This window comes from Oryx dammah, unplaced genomic scaffold (assembly GCF_014754425.2).
Source record: "Oryx dammah isolate SB20612 unplaced genomic scaffold, SCBI_Odam_1.1 HiC_scaffold_28, whole genome shotgun sequence".
Classification (NCBI taxonomy): Eukaryota; Metazoa; Chordata; class Mammalia; order Artiodactyla; family Bovidae; genus Oryx; species Oryx dammah.
Window position 1 is genome coordinate 28,299,149 of NW_024070212.1, and position 15,432 is coordinate 28,314,580.

At 40.5% G+C, this 15,432-nt stretch overlaps 1 protein-coding gene across 10 annotated transcripts in view; it reads left to right on the plus strand.

Moving 5' to 3' along the window:
* Nucleotides 1-15,432, plus strand: part of PHTF1 (putative homeodomain transcription factor 1) — an 84,760-nt gene that overhangs the window by 17,087 nt on the left and 52,241 nt on the right. For all 10 annotated transcript variants that reach the window (XM_040231004.1, XM_040231005.1, XM_040231007.1 and 7 more), the window contains exons 4-5: nt 9,129-9,198; nt 9,634-9,792. In XM_040231004.1, the coding sequence (XP_040086938.1) occupies nt 9,129-9,198; nt 9,634-9,792 (229 nt within the window). The remainder of the gene's footprint in view (nt 1-9,128; nt 9,199-9,633; nt 9,793-15,432) is intronic.

Here is a 15,432-nt window from a genome sequence, read left to right on the forward strand (position 1 = left end):
CTTCAAATTTGCAGGCACATTAAATGCAGCACTTTCACAGCATCATATTTTAGGATTTGAAATAGCTCAGCTGGAATTCCATCACCTCCACTAGCTTTGTTTGTAGTAATGCTTCCTAAGGCCCACTTGACTTCACAATCTAGGATATCTGCTGTAGGTGAGCGACCACACCATGGTGGTTATCTAGGGCATTATGACCTTTTTTGTTTAGTTCTTCTGTGTATTCTTGCCACCTCTTCTTAATCTCTTCTGTTTCTGTTAGGTCCTTGCCATTTCTGTCCTTTATTGTGCTCATCTTTGCATGAAATGTTTCTTTGGTATCTCCAATTTTCTTGAAGAGATCTCTAGTCTTTCCCATTCTGTTGTTTTCTTCTGTTTCTTTGCATTGGTCACTTAAGTCTTTCTTATCTCTCCTTAGTGTTCTCTGAAACTCTGCATTCATTTCAGTATATTTTTCCCTTTCTCTTTGCCTTTCAATTCTCTTCTTTTTCAGCAATTTGAAAGGCCTCCTCAGACAGCCACTTTGCCTTGTTGCGTTTCTTCTTTCTTGGGGATGTTTTTGATCACCAACTCCTGTACAGTGTTATGAACCTCCCATCCATAGTTCTCCAGGTACTTTGTCTACCAGCTCTCATCCCTTAAATTGATTTGTCACTTCCACTGTATAACCATAAGGGATTTGATTTAGGTCATACCTGAATGGCCTAGTGGTTTTCCCTGCTTTCTTTAATTTAAGTCTGAATTTGGCAATAAGGAGCCCATGAGCTGAGGTATAGTCAGCTCCAGATCTTGTTTTTGCTGACTATATAGAGCTGCTCCATCTTTGGCTGCAAAGAATATGATCCGTCTGATTTTGATATTGACTGTCTGGTGATGTTCATGTGTAGAGTCATCTCTTATGTTGTTGGAAAAGGATATTTTCTCTGACCAGTCTTGGCAAAACTCTGTTAGCCTTTGCCCTGCTTCATTTTGTACTCCAAAGCCGAACTTGCCTGTTATTTCAAGTATCTCTTGACTTTCTGCTTTTGCATTCCAATCCCTTGTAGTGGAAAGGTCTTTTTTTGATGTTGCTTCTAGAAGATCTTGTAGTTTTTCATGGGACCATTCAACTTCAGCTTCTTTGGCATCAGTGGTTGGGGCATAGACTTGGATTACTGTGATGTTGAATGGTTGCCTTGGAAACAAACCAAGATCACTCTGTCGTTTTTGAAATTGAACCCAAATACTGCATTTCTGACTCTTGTTGACTATGAAGGCTATTCCCTTTCTTCTAGTGGATTCTTGCCTACAGTAGTGGATACAATGGTTATCTGAATTAAATTTGTCCTTCCCATCCATTTTAGTGCACTGATTCCTAAGGCATTGATGTTCACTGTAACTCTTGCTTGACCATGTCCAATTTACCTTGATTTGTGGACCTGACATTCCAGCTTCCTATGCAGTATCATTCTTTATAGCATTGGACTTTCCTCTCAAAACCAAACACATCCACAACTGAGCGTCATTTCTGCTCTGGCCCAGCCTCTTCATTCTTTCTGGAGCTATTTCTCCATTCTTCTCCAGTAGCATATTGGACACCTTCTGACCTGGGCAGCTTATCTTCCAGTGTCATATCTCTGCCTTTTCACACTGTTCATGGGATTCTCAAGGTAAGAATACTGAAGTGATTTGCCTTTCTCTTCTCCAGTGGACCATGTTTTGTCAGAACTCTCCACCATGCCCCGTCTGTCTTGGGTGGCCCTGCATGGCATGGTGCATAGCTTCATTGAGTTCCACGTGGCTATGATCCATATGATCATTTTGGTTAGCTTTCTGTGATTGTGGTTTTCATTCTGGAGACTGTGGGATTATAGTCTTGTTTCTTCTATCTGTTCTCTAATGGATGAGGATAAGAGGCTTGTGTAAGCTTCCTGATGGGAGGAACTGGCTGTGGGGAAAACTGAGTCTTGCTCTAGTGGGCAGGGCCCATGCTCAATAAATCTTTAATTCAAATCCAATTTGTCCTCCTAAGAGTCGGGCACGACTTGAGCGACTTCACTTTCACTTTTCACTTTCATGCACTGGAGAAGGAAATGGCAACCCACTCCAGTGTTCTTGCCTGGAGAATCCCAAGGACGGGGGAGCCTGATGGGCTGCCGTCTATGGGGTCGTACAGAGTCAGACACGACTGAAGCCACTTAGCAGCAGCAGCAGCAGGAAAGAAAAAGTGGTGAGGGAGGTTCAGGGAACATTTTCCTGAGGAACACTCAAACATTCGGCTTTATTGTCTGTTTTCCCTTCTGCGCTGTGCACACTCTGAAGATGGAGCCATGCTTTGACCTCTTTATTGCTCTATGATGAGCTCAAGTAGAGTGTCTGGCCTTAGAGAAGAAGCATGTTGTGTGTTGTTGACCAAGAGAATGAATGAATGTGTTTCCATTGTTAAGTAAGGTTTTCATAATTCAGTATTTACCTCTGCTGCTAAGTCGCTTCAGTCGTGTCCAACTCTGTGCGACCCCATAGATGGCAGCCCACCAGGCTCCCCCGTCCCTGGGATTCTCCAGGCAAGAACACTGGAGTGGGTTGCCATTTCCTTTTCCAGTGCAGGAAAGTGAAAAGTGAAAGTGAAGTCGCTCAGTCTTGTCCGACTCTTAGCGACCCCATGGACTCCAGCCTATCAGGCTCCTCCGTCCATGGGATTTTCCAGGCAAGAGTACTGGAGTGGGATGCCACTAGTTAATGCTAATTCTGATTCTGTAACATTGTAGGTGAACATCTAGAAAGCAATAAAGTAGAAAAATTAATTTGGCTCTAAAGTTAAGGCACTTTAAGCATCTTTAGTTAGAATAGTACTGATGCAGATATCCACAAGACCTATGTCTGGTAGAATACAATACAGTGATATTTTTGCTTTTAAAATTTTCATTTCTGGTTTCAAATGTAGCACAAGGTCATTGTTATTCCCATGAATATTATGCATATTTCAAAATTAGTGCACATGTGTTTTCTAGAGGGCTATTTTTGCCCCTGAAATGTCTAATTTTCAAAATTTGATTCCTTCTTAGATTTAACTCTGTTGCATTTGGAGTTTTAAACCTTTTTCTTTTTTTTTTTTTTTTTGGTAAAATATACAGTTTGTAGTTAATTGGATAGAAATATAGGATTCACTTAAAGAAATTGTTTGGCTGCATCTATTCAGTCAAACAGAACTAAAGATCAATATTGGCTCAATATCTAAAATAGAGAAACATCAAATTATTCTAGCCTTTTATTTTTATAATAACTTTAATGGTTAAATATCTAAAAAAACTTAATCAGGAACTAGCATATGAGTGTTGATTGAGCATAAAATTAAAATTCATCTTTTAAAAAGTTTTACTTATTTTAAAAAAATTTTTATTTTGTATTGGGGTGTAGCCAGTTCACAAACAATATTGTGATAGTTTCAAGTAAACAGCAAAAGGACTCAGCCATACATTTGCATGTATCCATTCTCCCCTGAACTCCCCTCCCATCCAGGCTGCCACATAACATTGAACAGAGTTCCAAGTGCTGTACAGTAGGTCCTTGTTGGTTACCTATTTTAAATATAGCAGTGTGTGCATGACCATCCCAAACTCCCTAACTCTCCCTTCTTCCCATCCTTTGCCCCTGGCCCCCTGCAACCATAAGTTCATTCTCTAAGTCTGTGAGTCTCCTTCTGTTTTGTAAGTTCATTTGTATCATTTCTTTTTAGATTCCATAATATTTCTCCTTCTCTGTCTGACTTAATTCCCTCAGTATGGCACTGTCTAGGTTCATCCACTTTGTTTCAAATGGCATTATTCCCTTCTTTTTAATGGTTGAGTAATATTCCATTCTGTATATGTACCACGTCTTCTTTATCCAGTCCTCTGAAAGAATTTTCCATATTAATACTAATGAAATAACACTGTTAGGCAAACCAGGATTTTGAAACACAAAAGATAATTTACAAATTTGCTTGTGAGTCATCATATACAGCAAACTTATCATGACTTTCAGATCCTGAGTCTTTCCTGTAAAACCATTTTTTATGTGTTAATAAAATAAAACATGTTCAGTAAATATGAATATACAGGTTTCCCCCATTATCAAAAAGTAGAGCATTCCTATGAAACTTTTTGTAAGCCAAAGTAGCATAAAGTGATGAAGTAATTATCTTAGGACATATCTTGCAATCAGATGCATAAAATACACTGAGATACAGCACAGATGCTCACAGACATAGTTCAAAGCTATGGGGGCTTGATGCTGAGATGCCGAATATAGTTCCTAGGGAAGGAGCTTGAACGATGATGAGCATTGAGACCACAGGTCCCCACTTGTCAGCAAGGTCTGTTGTACAATAGAAAGTCAAGAATGAGCAACCTATGGCCAAGGGTGAGGGGACATCCTCAAGGGGCCCCCAGTGTGACTGAATTCACAACATATTGACCATATACTCAAACAGAGTTGGTCAACTTGGGTAAGCAGTTTCAGCAAAAGAAGGGGAACCCTTGGCAGCATAGCTTTTGCAACTCTGGGATGCAGGGGTGGATGGTATCATTTGTTCCGGGGATGAGATAGAGTAGTTAGCATCCATAACTATTCACCTCTTGTTGAGACAAAGGTTGCAGAGTGCTTATGCATCTAACCAAACACACCCTGATAGAATGGATTAACGCTGCCATCCACATCATGTGGGCGAACATGGGAGAGCTCCCAGATACTGACTCAAGTGATGAGAGAACTGAGCATGAAGCAGTTGATGTTTAACCTAAATACCTGAGGCTCAGATGACAAGCATTTTATAGGTAGCATGTGAGATGCTATTTTGAACAATGCCCCACTCACCTCTTTTGGATATCTGTTATTCTGCACTGTATGTGGGGCGCCCCATCTATGAGGCCACCTTGATGGTGGCTACCTTGGGAGAAATAGAGGGTGGTGGCAGGCCAATGGTTTTAGGAGTGTGAAGATCCTGAAGGGGGACCGATCTGGTAAAGACCCTGTCCAGGTGATGTAAATGCAGATGTGGGCCGATTTACTGGCAGTGGGAATTGACAGAAATAAAATTGATAAACAGCCCAATGCTATACTCCTAGAGGGGCTTCCCAGGTGGTGCTAGTGGTAAAGAACCTGCCTGCCAATGCAAGAGGCATAAGAGACACAGGTCTGATCCCTGAGTCAGGAAGACCACCTGGAGGAGAGCATGGCAACCCACTCCAGTATTCTTGCCTGGAGAATCTCATGGACAGAGAAGCCTGGTGGGCTACGGTCCATAGGGTTGCAAAGAATTGGATATGACTGAATTGACTTAGCACATACTTCTAGAGTTATGGAAGCAACTGAGAACCGAGCAGAAGTTTACCAAATGGGAGACGCATACACAGCAAGAGATACGGGAAGTTCAGTTAAAATATTTTATGGTGCCCAAGGGTACTCCTTCAGATGCCCTTTTCCACTTTGAATAGGGCTCAGGCCAACATGCCCGCCCACAGTGCCCAAGCGGGGATGGGAGGCCCCATGTGGAACTTGCTATTCACTGGTCACTGGCTAATGTACAGAGTAATGGCCCTGGTTGACACCGGTGCCGGACGCAGGCTTGTTTATGGCGGGCCAGAACAGTTTCCGATCATAGTACACACATAGATGGCTGTGGCAGCCAAATGGTTAAGGTAAAAGCTGTGTCCTTACCTTTAGAAACTGGGTGACTCCCTGTGCAGGTGTATACTATGTATGTGTCCCTGATCCTGGAATATATTTTGGGGATAGATGTTCTGCAAGTCTTAATGTTATAGACCTCTGTGGGGGAGTTTTGTCTCTGAATGCCTGTGGTGAAGGCTGTTGTGAGGGGCTATACAAAGCATCCCCCACAGTGACTGCCAGCGCCTTGGAGGGTGACAGCTATGAGACAGTATCACCTACCAGGTGGCTATGAAGAAACAGGCGCCACCATTGCCGAGCTGGCAAAAGTGGACACTGTACAACCCGCTTATAGTCCAGTCCGTTTAACTCCCCCGTGTGGCCTGTTCGGAAGCCTGAAGCTCATGGGGAATGACTGTGGGTCACAGAACTAAATAAGGCGGTGCCACCTAGGCATGCCGCTTTGACACTTAGCTCTGTGCAGTGGACTCAGCTAATGCTTTTGTCTCTGTAGCTATAACAGCTGAGAGCCAGTGCCACTTTGCATTCACTTGGGAGGGATGCCAGTGGACGTTCCAGGTCCTTCCCCAAGGGTCCCTGCGTAGCCCAACTCTATACCACAGGCTGGTTACAGAAGACTTGGTGAAATGGAAGCGTCCAGCATCAGTGAAATTGTTGATGTTGTGTTTACTATAACGTCTCTGTCCTGTGATGTAGATTTAAAACAGTATATTATAAAAGCTGTGTCCTCTGTGTGTCCTCACATTTAAAAAATGTAATCATGTGGGTGACCTGTGAACAGCACAAAAATCCCCTCCTTGAAGGGGTGGGCCTGATGCCTGTGGGGGCTTTTGCAGTTAACATGAGTCTCAGGTTGTATCCTGGGTGATGAGTGCTATTTGTTGTAGCCTGTACTGCTGTTATGGGATGTGGATCCAAGGGTCAGCATCAACTCACCAAGGGACTGTCACAGAAGAGGGACTGTGCATATATTGTGAGGCAAAAGACCCTGAAGGGATGGAATGTAGGGAAAGAGCAGTTAGCCAAGATGGCGGTGGCCTGGTGCTCTTGCCCTACGGCCTCTCACCCCACATTCTGTAAACAATGACTTTACATGGTTGTGTAATAGCTGAGATCGTTTATAGCACTGTGCGTGTGTGCATCAGGATATACTCGCTTGGCCACGGGGCCGCTTTTGCTCTGTGTGCCTATATGAGCTCACCTGAGAAGCCCTTGCAGCTGCATTTTGGTTGTGTCTGCTGGGTCAGCCATCAGAGAATACAGCATGGCTGTGTTACAGCTGCCTTGTGAGCCCAGAGAGAATAAATGTGTCTGCAATTCCTGCGGCTCCTCAAGTTTCCTTCCAGCTTCTCCACTCACACCTTGCCCACCCTGGGTTCAGCGAACAGTGTGAGAAGTGGGACACTTGGCTTCCCCACTTTAATAAATGTTTCTAGCTGTCTAAAATAGAAACACTTGCTTCTACCTTCTCCTTAACCCTCCCCTCCACTTAATCCGTGGTGAAATATGGCAAAGTCTAGCTTCAAAAGCAACAACAAACCAACCCTGGAATCAGTTCACATCTCTCTACCACACTTACCACTGTGTCCTGTCTGGACTTCATTAGGACTCTAGTGAAGGATAATTTTTCCTTAGAGTTCACACTCCTCTATTGCACTGCACCCCACAGGCCTCCAAGGTCTGTGCTCTGTGCAGCTTCCAGACCAAAGAAAGAGCTTGGAGTCAGCGACAGAGACATCCCTGGCTTAATGGATGGGGGAGCTTGCCTGTCTGAAACAAGGTCCTTGTTTCAGACAAGCTTGCACATGTCTGAAACATGTGCGGTGGATGGCATGGCAGGCAGGACAGGGTGGCAGTCTCTGCTCCAAAGGGAAAAATTCAATAGAAGAATTTGAAGAAATTTCTAGAAAGCAGAACAAAAAGACAAAAGAGGTAGAAAATAAAAAAGTTAAAAGTCTTAGAAGAAATTTAAATATAAATTATAAGAAAATGTCCCTAAAACTGAAAGACATGTATTTCTATATGGAAGGGATTCTCAACACAGTAAATGATAAAAGACTCATATCAAGGCATATCATTATGTAATAAAGTACATGATTTATCATGAATGTTACTTCTGTCAAAAAAAAAAAAAGACATCATTCTGAACACGATGGATAAAGTGAGGATTAAGAGGAAAGAATTTACATTCAAAGGATCGGGAATCAGAATGGCATTGGAGTTTGCAACAGCAACATTGGAAGCTAGAAAACCATGAAACAGTGTCTTAATTCCTGAGGGAAAATGATTAACAATTCAGAATTCTACGTCTAATGTAGCCTTATTTTACTTTTGTTGGTTTTGGCTGCACTGGGTCTTCATTGCTGTGTGCAGGCGTCTCATTGCTATGGCTTCTCTTGCAGAACACAGGCTCTAGGGTGTGTGGACTCAGTAGCTGTGGCACAAGGGCTTAAACTGCCCCATGGCAAGTGGAATCTCTCCGGACCAGGGGTCAAACCATGCCCCCTGCATTGGCAGGCAGATTCCTAACTACTAGACCATCAGGGGAATCCTCTAGTATAACTTTTAATCAAGTATAAGGGTAGAGTAAAATTTTCAGACATACAAGGATTGAGAACAGGATCTTCTGTGATGCCTTTTCTCAGGAAGCTGCTAAAGGAATGTGCCCCAAGAACACGGATAGAGCAGTGACTCACTGCAGAGACGGGGAAGGGGATTATCAGGGAGAAGTTCTGGGGTGATAGACGTGCAGCAGGCCCAGACAGCAACTCGTCCAATTGTAGCAGCAAGATAGAGGGTCCTGGGAAGGGGGTTTCCAGGAATTTTTTTTTTCTTTAGAGGAAAAAAAAGACTTATATTAATTTTCTGGCATTTGAGTATTTGGAAACTGATAAATTATTTTCACTGACATCATAGAATAAATGGAAAAATATAGCACACAAGGAATCATTCATAAACAACTAATTACTGATTTGCCAAAAATTAATTGACTATATTGTGAAGATAAATGTTTTTGGGTGGAAGTTAGGTTGTAGGAGTTAGTGCTGTGTAAGAGAGCTTAATTCTCATATATTAGGAGTGCATAGATAATTTTTAAAATCAATAAATTGAAAAATAGCAGTATAAACATATTATTTAGACCTATGTAAGTAAACAACAAGAAAAAGGGCTAAAAAAGATGAAAGCTATTTGTTTTTAATGAATAAAATTGGGAGAAGTGGGTAAGGTGGGTTAGGGACTACCTATTTTTCACTTACTGACCTTTTGGTACTGTTTGATTATTTTTAAAGATAATAAAAGTATATGCATATGTTGCTTGATAAAACTTAAATACTAATAACAGATTCCTTTAAGGAGCATTAGGATTAAATGTACCCAGTAAAAGGGAGTCAGGAATAGAGAAAAAAGATATAAGCTTATCTTTTGTTTTAAAGGGGATTCTTAAAACTTTATTTCTGTTTTTTTGTTTTGCTTAATTCTAGGGCTTCAAAAACAAACCAAAAAAGATGGGTCACATAAAGGCAGACTTGATTGATGTTGACTTAATCAGAGGTGAGTTCTAAGTTGACTTGTTTCTTGTAGATATATTATTATGTTATTTCCTTGGAGTGCTGAAGATTCTTCTTAGATATCATCTCTACATGGTATACTTTAATTCCCCAAAGTAGTGTTCTTCCCTCATCATCCAGGCTTTAGTATTCTTTCCCCTTTGCTTAATACTGTGTGGCTATGTAAATTGCAAGGTTTCCGTGAGGGTGAAAGAGAGATGAACTTGGAGACCTACTGCTGTGTAATGAAGAAAAATATATTATATATCATTCAAAGGAGGCTGACTGAGGTTAGTATATGTTTGGAACATCTAAGTGGATTCTTTTTAACTGAACAAGTTATGTGCCGATTTTTGCTCTCACTTGTTTTTAGTGTAGTGTTACAAGTGGGTGTTAGTGTATGAAAATGTTTGATGTTTTGTTTTATGTATATTTAAAGGTTCAACATTTGCCAAAGCCAAACCTGAAATTCCGTGGACATCTCTGACTCGGAAGGGGCTTGTTCGAGTTGTGTTTTTTCCACTTTTCAGCAGTTGGTGGATTCAAGTTACCTCTTTAAGAATCTTTGTTTGGCTGCTACTGCTTTACCTCATGCAAGGTAATTGGAGAAGTTTGGACAAACTATGAGTTTCTTTTTGCTCTTAGGCTATTACATCATGCAGACCTTACTGTTCTTATATTTACCCTTTCATTTGATGGTTTCATGTACAAAAAAATGAAGGGACATTCACTATTTGGAGATCATCTTAAATTTATTTGTTCAGAGAGAGCAGATATGATTGTCTAACTCTTCTCTCTTCAATTTCTTTCCACCTGTCTCATTGACCAGACCTTTGTAAACCTTTCTTCTGACTGAGCTTTGAATCCTCAAGGTTAGATCCCAGATTCTTTTCTCTAGATACTCTTATCAAGCCTTGTTCCTTTAACAAGGTGATTCTCAAAGTAGTATTTTCAGACTGACCTCTGCTGAACTTCAGGCTTGTAAAGTGAAAGTGAAAGTGAAGTTGCTCAGTCGTGTGCAACTCTTTGGGACCACATGGACTATAGTCTACCAGGCTCCTCTGTATATGGGATTTTCCAGGCAAGAGTACTGGAGTGGTTTGCCATTTCCTTCTCCAGGGGATCTTCCCAACCCAGGGATCAAACCCAGGTCTCCCGCATTATAGGCAGACGCTTTACCGTCTGAGCCAGTAGGGAAGACATAGGCTTGTAAAGCCAACTGCCTATTTGACATTTCCATGTGAAGATTTAATAGGTATTTTGAACTTGAGTTATATTTGGATATAATTGAATTTTAATTTTTTTATAATCTTCTTTTGTACACACTGAACTGGACATGGAACAACAGACTGGTTCCAAATAAGAAAAGGAGTACGTCAAGGCTGTATATTGTCACCCTGCCCATTTAACTTATTTGCAGAGTACATCATGAGAAACGCTGGGCTTGAGGAAGCACAGGCGGGAATCAAGATTGCCAGGAGAAATATCAGTAACCTCAGATATGCAGATGACACCACCCTTATGGCAGAAAGTGAAGAACTAAAGAGCCTCTTGATGAAAGCAAAAGAGGAGAGTGAAAAAGTTGGCTTAAAGTTTGAAGAAACTTAAAGAAAGTTCTTAGACATTTCTTTCTTTCTTAAAGAAAATGAAGATCATGGCATCTGGTCCCATCACTTCATGGGAAACAGTGGCTGACTTTATTTTTGGGGGCTCCAAAATCACTGCAGATGGTGATTGCAGCCATGAAATTAAAAGATGCTTACTCCTTGGAAGGAAAGTTATGACCAACCTAGACAGCATATTGAAAAGCAGAGACATTACTTTGCCAACAAAGGTCTGTCTAGTCAAGGCTATGGTTTTTCCAGTAGTCATGTATGGATGTGAGAGTTGGACTGTGAACGCTGAGCGCTGAAGAATTGATGCTTTTGAACTGTGGTGTTGGAAAAGACTCTTGAGAGTCCCTTGGACTGCAAGGAGATCCAACCAGTCCATTCTAAAGGAGATCAGTCCTGAGTGTTCATTGGAAGAACTGATGTTGAAGCTGAAACTCCAATACTTTGGCCACCTGATGTGAAGAGCTGACTCATTTGAAAAGACCCTGATGCTGTGAAAGATTGAGGGTAGGAGGAGAAGGGGAGGACAGAGGATAAGATGGTTGGATGGCATCACCGACTCAATGGACATGGGTTTGGGTAGACTCTGAGAGTTGGTGATGGACAGGGAGGCCTGGCGTACTGCAGTTCATGGGGTCGCAAAGAGTCAGACTGAGCGACTGAACTGAACTGATTCTTCTTCAGATCTTCCCCCATTTCATTAAATGATTCCATCAACCACCCAATTTTCAAGTGAAAAATTAAGTCTTCCTGTTCTACCCTAATGGCTCAGAGGGTAAAGAATCTACCTTCCGTGCAGGAGACCTGGGTTTTATCTCTGGATTGGGAAGATCCCCTGGAGAAGGGAATGGCTACCCACTCCAGTATTCTTGCCTGAAGAATTCCATGAACAGAGGAGCCTGGTGGGCTGCAATCATGGAGTTGCAAAGAGTCAGACGCAACTGAGCGACTAACACTTTCACTCCCTTCTACTCTGTCATCACCTCTCACATCCCATCTGTAACCATGTCTGTAAGTCTGACCTCCGGCATATGTCTTGAGCACCTAACCCAGTCTCTGCTGCCACCATCATAGGCTGCAGCCCCAGCATGCCTTTGCCTTGATCACTGGAACAATGTCTATTCTGAGTTTTCTTTCTACCCATCATTCTTTTCACAACAGTTAGAGAAATCTTTTGAAATGGAGACTATATCACATTTCACTGCTTAAAACCCTTTAGTGACTTCTTATTGCTCTTAGAAGCCCACACCTCCTCACCAGGGCTTCCAGTGCCCTGTGTGATTGCTCCGCGGCTGACCTCTCGGATGCCATGTCTCAGCACTTTCTTCCTTGCTCACTGCAGGCAGAGGCCTTTTTCTTTTCCTCACCCAGGGCTTTTCTTTCTGATTGAAATAATTGTAAGGCTTGTCACATGACTGTCTTTTCTCTGATCTTTAAGATCTGCACTCAGATGTAGCTTTCATAAACTTGCCGTATCTGTACTTTCTAAATAGTCCTGCCACCTCTCAGTCCCTGTCACAGGGGACTATGTATCACACATCACTACCTGATGTTTTGTCTCTTCTCACTATGTCTAGGGACCCAGTGTATGCTCTTCACTGTACTCTATTGCTTACCAGAAACACTTCCTAAAAAGGCCATGTAGATATAGTGATTCCTGAGCAGATAGATGTGGATTAGAACAAAGAGTAGGTGAAAAGGGAAGGTTGGGTTAGGGTGATAGAATTTGGGGTGATTTTTATTTTCTTTTATCTGCATCAGTTTTTAAAAATTGTCTTCAAAAATATAATTTAATTGCTGCATAATGTTCCATCATGTGGACACACCATCATTTCAAACTATTGAGTTAACAGAAAACCCAAGAAAGCTTTTTGGTCAAGATGTTTTTTTTTGTGTGTGTGTGTGTGTAGCAAAGTTTTATTAAAGTATAATAGAGAGTACCCCCTTGCTGGTTTTTTTGGTTTTTTTTTTTTACATTTTAATTTATTTATTTATTTATTTTTTATTTTACTTTACAATTCTGTATTGGTTTTGCCATACATTGACATGAATCCACCACGGGTGTACATGCGTTCCCAAACATGATCCCCCCTCCCACCCCCCTCCCCACAACATCTCTCTGGGTCATCCCCGTGTACCAGCCCCAAGCGTGCCGTATCCTGCATCAGACATAGACTGGCGATTCAATTCTTACATGATATTATACATGTTTCAATGCCATTCTCCCAAATCATCTCACCCTCTCCCTCTCCCTCTGAGTCCAAAAGTCTGCTATTTGGTCAAGATGTTATGGAAAAACTTGAACAAACTTTTTGGCCAACCCAATATTTTAAAGTCTGTATGAGTCTGTCATAGGATTTACCATAAACAGTTTTTATAACTATTTAATATTCCATTATATAAAAGTACCATAATTCACATAAGCTTTCTCATATAGCGAACATTTAGGTTGTTTTTAGTATTTTCCTGTTAATTAATGCCATCATGAACAAAATTTTTCATATATTATATATTTGGAGTTTATTCTCTGAAATAGAATTAACAGATCAAAGACCTTAAACATATTAAGGTTTTTAGTGCATATAGTGAAACTGCTGGTCACAATTCTTTTGGAAAGTAGTAGATTGTGTTTTACCACAATCTTAATAGCATTATCATAATTTTAAAAATTATTACCTAATTTGATATACAAAAGTTAGTATTTTGCTTGTTTAATTTGCATTTCTTTGGTTACTTGTAAGGATGAAGTTAAATATTTTTCCACATGTTTGTTATTAAAGAATTTCCTTTCTTGTTGAGATAAATTATATATATTAAATTTTCATGTATGCTGTAGTCCATTTCTGGACCATATATTCTGTACCATCAATATGCCTGGTTATTTTCATATCAGTGCCATATTTCTTTAATTACTGTAGCTAATTTAATATATAGTAACATTGAACAGGACAGGTATCCCTCAGTTACTCTGTTTTTTTCAACATTTTCTCTTAGGTGTTCTTAACTTGCTTACTCTTTGCAAAATAATTTAGAATATTTTATCATGATCAAAGACCAAAAAAAATTGAAATTTGGACTGGAACTCCCCATACCCTACTCCAAAATATAGATATATATTTGGAGGGAATAGAGAGAAAATTGATATTTTTCTCCTTTTAGTCAAGTCTTCTATTATATCTTTTTGTAAAGCTTTGTAGGAATTTATTTTTTTCTTACAAAGCTTGCTTAGATCTTGTTAAGCTCATTTTTTTCCCCATATGGTAGAATACACATAAAATTTACCACCTAACATTTTTAAGTATACAGTTCAGTGATATTAAGTGCATTCACATTACTAGTCTGCCATTACCACCATCCATCTCCAGAGCTTTTTTCATTTTTCCAAATTGAAACTCTGTGCCCTTAAATCAATAATTCTCCACTTCCTCCTATCCCCAGCCCCAGACAACTACCATTCTGCTTTCTGACTGTATGAATTTGACTCCTCTAGCTACCTCATATAAATAGAATCATACTGTATATCACTAGGCATAATGTCTTCAGGATTTATCCATTTGTAGCATGTGCCAATATTTCTTTCCTTTTTGAGGGTGAATAGTAACTGACAGTGTATATAGACCACATTTTGTTTATGTGTGTCATCCATCAGAGGATGCTTGAAAGTAAAAGTTGCTCAGTCGTGTCCAACTCTTTGCAACCCCATGAGCTATACAGTCTGTGGAATTCTGGAGTGGGTAGCCTTTCCCTTCTCCAGGGGATCTTCCCAACCCAGGGATTGAACCCAGGTCTCCTGCACTGCAGGCGGATTCTTTACCAGCTGAGCCACAAGGGAAGCCCAAAACTACTGGAATGGGTAGCCTATCTCTTCTCCAGTGGATCTTCCTGACCCAGGAATCAAACCAGGGTCTCCTGCATTGCAGGCGGATTCTTTACCAACTGAGCTATCAGGGAAGTTCCATATTAAAGGAAAATACTTTGTTTTTATTTTTGTTGTTGCTGCTTTAGGTATGAAGCTTTTTATTTGCTCATGTATGTTAACTAATATTTGCTGTTATATTTGCAAGATTTTAGTTTGTATTAAAATTGTTATAACCAGCCGTTTTCTAAACTCTCATTTTTTCTAACAGTTTTTCAGTGCTTCTCTCAGATTTTCTAATTATACAGCCAAATTGTTAGTGTAATGAAAAGTTGGTCTTTTACCACACATCTTATTTACTTTCATAGAATTAGTCGACATATTTAGAGCAGTGTTAACAGTAAGAGTGGTCACCCTGTTTTGCTTCTGTTCAGAATGTCTTCATTAATATGATGCATGTTGGTTTTGCTTATCTGTTCTTTAGTGTATGTGCTGCCAAAGTGAGTGCTACTTATATCTTCTTTAGCATGTTAACAACATATTTTTACATTCCTAGTATTTTAGTAAAGATTGACATTTAAGATTAATTACAAATCAGGGACAGATGTTTAATTTTATGGAATGCTTTTTCACTTCTAGAATTGGACCAGACTTCACATGTTAAAGGCACAGTCCTTCCCAAGATACCAGCCTTACTTTGAGGATCCCTAGGGCTATCCTTACTCTGATCAGCCTTTCAGGGTCCCCTACTCATTCCCTCAGGTTTGAT